Source organism: Camelina sativa, chromosome 15 (assembly GCF_000633955.1).
Source record: "Camelina sativa cultivar DH55 chromosome 15, Cs, whole genome shotgun sequence".
In the NCBI taxonomy this organism is placed as follows: domain Eukaryota; kingdom Viridiplantae; phylum Streptophyta; class Magnoliopsida; order Brassicales; family Brassicaceae; genus Camelina; species Camelina sativa.
The window spans coordinates 8,102,052-8,106,773 of NC_025699.1; the positions used below are offsets into that span (position 1 = coordinate 8,102,052).

At 34.8% G+C, this 4,722-nt stretch overlaps 1 protein-coding gene across 1 annotated transcript; it reads right to left on the bottom strand.

Moving 5' to 3' along the window:
* Nucleotides 545-3,296, bottom strand: LOC104745988 (probable protein phosphatase 2C 40). The gene is made up of 3 exons (XM_010467378.2): nucleotides 1,412-3,296; nucleotides 1,058-1,322; nucleotides 545-987 (listed from the first exon to the last, which is right to left on the bottom strand). Exons 1-3 carry the CDS (start codon nucleotides 2,504-2,506, stop codon nucleotides 860-862), a joined length of 1,488 nt encoding a protein of 495 aa, XP_010465680.1. The 5' UTR covers nucleotides 2,507-3,296; the 3' UTR covers nucleotides 545-859.

Genomic DNA, 4,722 nt, shown 5'->3' on the forward strand with positions numbered 1-4,722 from the left:
TCTTAAAAGAGTTTGAAGAAGTCTCGGGCTTAGCAATTAGCCTCCCAAAGACAAGTTTCTTCACTTCTGGCTTCTCGGACCCTGAAATCAATCAAATCAAGTCAGAAATAGTTTGTTTTATCTTGATTTGTAAGATGTTCATTAGAGTCGTAGCTGATCTTTAGGAAGTTGTTTCTTTGTTTATCTATTCAAGTTAATTGAGTTTGTCACTCCGGTTGTTTTTAATGAATTTACCGTTGCATTTAAAGATGACCGTTGTAAGTTTTTCAATTTTTTTTTTCTGGATAATTGAGTAAAAATAACTAAAGAAAATTGGTTTATTTGCTTTCCAAGGAACTTTCTATAACGGGAATATGTAGGCATTGTAGATTATTGGGTCCAATAACCGTCACGGTTTTGTAGTAATCAGGAACCCGGTCTATACCGAATCACAACAGATTTTTGGTTTGGCCTGGTTTAACAATCGGGACTGTCTTTATTTTTGCTTAAAACGGCCAAACTCCAAAGCATATTCCCCGACAATAATGTAAATGTAAATGGCAAGTGAAGTTCCGACGCCATCGCTTCGTTGAGATTGATGAATCCAATAGGACCGAGGTACTGAACATACATCCTGGTTACAAACCAAACCGACTAAAAGACAAAAAAAAAAAAAACAGAACATATGGCTGAAGAAGACCGAGACAAACTTGATGAATTCTAGGCCTCTAGCCGTCTTAAAAATCCCAAGAACTACAATAATATATTATATACATTAAAATAATTTCAGCAGAGAAGTAAAAAAACTTAAGACCAGAGTCTAATAAAAGAAGATCAAATGAGACTAATTACAATTTGTCGCCATTATCATCATCAAAAATCACACGAACGTAGAAGCCTTTGAGGTACGTTGATCGGTACCGAGAGTGATTACCATTATAGTCACATCATCATGATATCTCCGTCTCCTACCAGCCGGAACATTCATCAACTCTTCCAACGTGAAGCCTATATCAAAGTTTAGTCAATGAGTTCATGAAATTCATTGAAGTAAAACATGAATAAAAAAGCTTCTTACCAGCACGAGCAGCAGCTTTAGCTACAAGACGTTCAAGTAGAAACTTAGCAGGATCACCAGAAGGATTACTAGAAATGAAGGAATGTACGAGTAGAATAGCTTCCTCGTTGCTGAAGAAATCGAACAAACCATCACTCGCAACTATAACAAAGTGATCTGATTCCGTTATCTTGTGAACTCTCATCGATGGTTCCACTGAGACGTAAGGCGGGCTCAAAAGGTTACGAACACGGAGAATTCCCATGAGTGCATCGTTCAGTTTCTCCTACAATTTAATAAACAACATCTATTTGATATTTTTCTTCTTCTTAAGTATAATAAAACCATCACTTAATAATAATATATTACTAGTACCTTCTTCAAGTAACCAACTCCGAGAGCACGAGTAACTTTAAGCTTTCCTTTGATTTTTCCACCAATAACGATTTTGGGATCATCAAGATGCTCACTTAAGAGTCTAGCTTCTTCGACTTCGTTATCAACTGTATGATCCTCTGTGAGCTGAACAGCTTGCAGCTTCTTATTACCATTGTAGGTCGCTAGAACAGCTCTGCTATCACCTAGATTAAGGATGTAGAGATCCTTCCCGACAAGGAGAGTGACCAAAACGCAAGATCCCACGGATACTAAGTCCGGTCTTTCTTCCATTTCTTGCTCAACCATCCTTAAGAAATCATTCTCCGCCTGAAACAGCGCACGGTTTAAGCAATCTAGCACTCCTTGTCTGAACAAATCAGAGGAAGAGTAATCTATTTTACTTATATTTGATAACAACTCCAACTTCTCGACAACATCATCGGACTTTGTAAGGCTTTGCTTCATTTGGCGATCAAGCAACTGGAGATGGAACACAATGGACTCATACAAAGTACAAGCCAAGAAATCAGCAGCATCTCTTCCATTGAATCCATCATAGATAGCGCAAAAGAGCCAACCGTTCTCCTCAGAGCAGACAGCTTGAACCCTATCTTCCCCTGCAGCACCACCCGCAACTTGAACTTCCATGGCAGAGAGAAACCCTTCATTAACAGAAGAAGGAGAACTCATTGACGTCAAGTAACAAGATTCAGGATCAGGAGGGCTCGGACTAGTAGACGAGCTGCAGCTAAGACTCACCATGCTTCCATGAAGAGAAGGAGAGAGTATGTCAAGCTTAGAAAGCGCAGGGGAAGATGGAACTTTCCTGAAAGATTTAGGAGAATCTAGAGAAGGCAAAATCTCAGAACCAATCACTCCATTGCAGATATTCGTATTGGCTAAGGTAGGGTTGCCGCTTAAAGCAGCTCCTGATAAACAAGAGAAACTACTAGTCTTTTGAAGCCTAAACCCAGCAAGAACCTCACGGCCATCAGGTACACGATCTTCAGGAATCCCTATCTTAGTATTATTGCATTGATAACCAAAACTTATCTCAATCTCACCATAAGTAGGATCAGTCTCTTCCTGCATTTTTTATTCACTTTCTTGATAATGTTTCTGAAACAACAAAGTTCCATTTTACTCATCAGATTCATTAAAAAGCTTCAAATACGAATCAATACACCACTCTGCTTATCAAATCTTGATTCAAAACAAGATCCACTAATCTAGAATACAGTAACAGTCATCAACAGTCCTCATTAAATCTTAGACTTAAACACAAAGAACCCTCACTTAGCTGCTTTAATAACCATCGAGACAAAAAATACGTGGTGAGTGAGAGACGTCTAAGCACACATATCGAAGGACTGAAGATAGAGATGGGGCCAAGATAACGAACAGTTACATAAGTTAAACGTGAGAGTTAAAAAAAAAATAAAAAGTGTGTTTTTACATAGGACGCTATTAAATGCAGACCACAAAAGTTGTTTTGGTTTCCAGATAAAATGGTTTTACAGACAAAAGCAAAGCTATCTAAAAACAGAGAAGAAACCCATCTAAAGATAGATTTGGTTTCATCAGAAACCATGTCGTGTCGTGTCATATTTGTTCATCATATCTCTTCTAAAAGTGAATTATATTAACGAAAAATCTCCTTATTCAATAATTAATTCCCATTGACAAAATAAATTAAAAAAAAAAAAAAAATCTAAAATCGAGTTTAAATCGGAACGAAAACGAAATCGAGAAGACGCAGCAGACATTAAGAGATATTGAGAATGAGAGAAATGGGTTTTTTTTTTTTTTTATATTCTCTCCCCTCCGATTTGTTTCTTCTGACGACTAAGTTCTTCTCTCTGATTCGTTAAGGTAAAAAAAAAAAAAAACCCATTTCTCTCATTCTCAATATCTCTTAATGTCTGCTGCGTCTTCTCGATTTCGTTTTCGTTCCGATTTAAACTCGATTTTAGATTTTTTTTTTTTTTTATATTCTCTCCCCTCCGATTTGTTTCTTCTGACGACTAAGTTCTTCTCTCTGATTCGTTAAGGTAAAAAAAAAAAAAAACCCATTTCTCTCATTCTCAATATCTCTTAATGTCTGCTGCGTCTTCTCGATTTCGTTTTCGTTCCGATTTAAACTCGATTTTAGATTTTTTTTTTTTTTTATATTCTCTCCCCTCCGATTTGTTTCTTCTGACGACTAAGTTCTTCTCTCTGATTCGTTAAGGTAAAAAAAAAAAAAAAAAGAAAAGAGTGAGGGAAGTGAAAAGAGAAGAGAAGGAGAAAGGGATTTAATGGATGGATGGAGGAGAAAAGAGTTTTAACGAGTTGAATGCGAGTTTTTTTGTTTTTGCTAATTTTGGGTATTGCTAAATAATAAATATCTAAAGCGCCTCCCTCCCCTCTTCTTTATACTAGTATTGTTTTTGTCTCACACTTTTTTTTTTTTCTTCTTCTCTGCCTTTTTCGTTTTTGATTCGTTGCTTTTTAGTCTTTTTAATTTTTATTTTTAAGTTCAATTTTTTTTCTTACCCGGAACAATAATGATGCTAATAAGTTTTTATTAGAATCTCGGTTGTATACAGAGGTCTATTTTAGTATATTTTTGCAAGTTTTCTTGGTTAGATACTTTCTGATTTCTTTCTTTTTTCAGATTTCTTTTAGTATATTTTTTAATTTCTTTTTACAGAACGACGAATTTACACCTTGTTTAATAACAAAAAAAAGAAAAATAAAAGATAGAAAAATTCATAACTTCCTGAGAAAGAATATATCAACGAGATATTTTAGGCGTGACGATGTTAAAAACTTAGGAACTCATTGATCGACCAGAGAAAGATCTATGAAGAGTCAACAATTGAAGGCAATAAGTGTGTTAGTTGACATTTTTTATCTGATGATGTCATCCTCAGATCCCTGCATGTATTTCTAATATTTTAAATTCAATTGTTCCTCTATTATTTTTCTTGGACTCCTCAAAGAACCAAAATATTAATACTCCTACGATTTTATATATTTGCAAGAGGATATATAATAAACATTGAAATGGTACTAAATCCCTTATCCTAATCATTCACTATATAGCAAATTTAGAAAATAAGAAGAGATTCCAATATTAACTAAAATAAATAAGGTTGCAGATTTTGTTTGTAAAATAGAGAGTTTATTTGTGTAATTTGTTTACATCAAAGTCAGAGGGGTAATTTGTTTTTATTTTGAAAATATTGCAATTTATTTTTTATGGACAACAGAATAACATAACCCAAAAATACATAGTGACGTTACAGAAAAACTGATTTTTTTTT

Excerpts from the sequence above, each read along its gene's own strand:
- LOC104745988 (XM_010467378.2), bottom strand. The coding sequence starts at position 2,506 with ATGCAGGAAGAGACTGATCCTACTTATGGTGAGATTGAGATAAGTTTT. Across the intron at positions 1,323-1,411 it reads GAGTTGGTTACTTGAAGAAG|GAGAAACTGAACGATGCACT; the intron begins GTACTAGTAATA and ends ATTAAATTGTAG. Across the intron at positions 988-1,057 it reads TAAAGCTGCTGCTCGTGCTG|GCTTCACGTTGGAAGAGTTG; the intron begins GTAAGAAGCTTT and ends ACTTTGATATAG.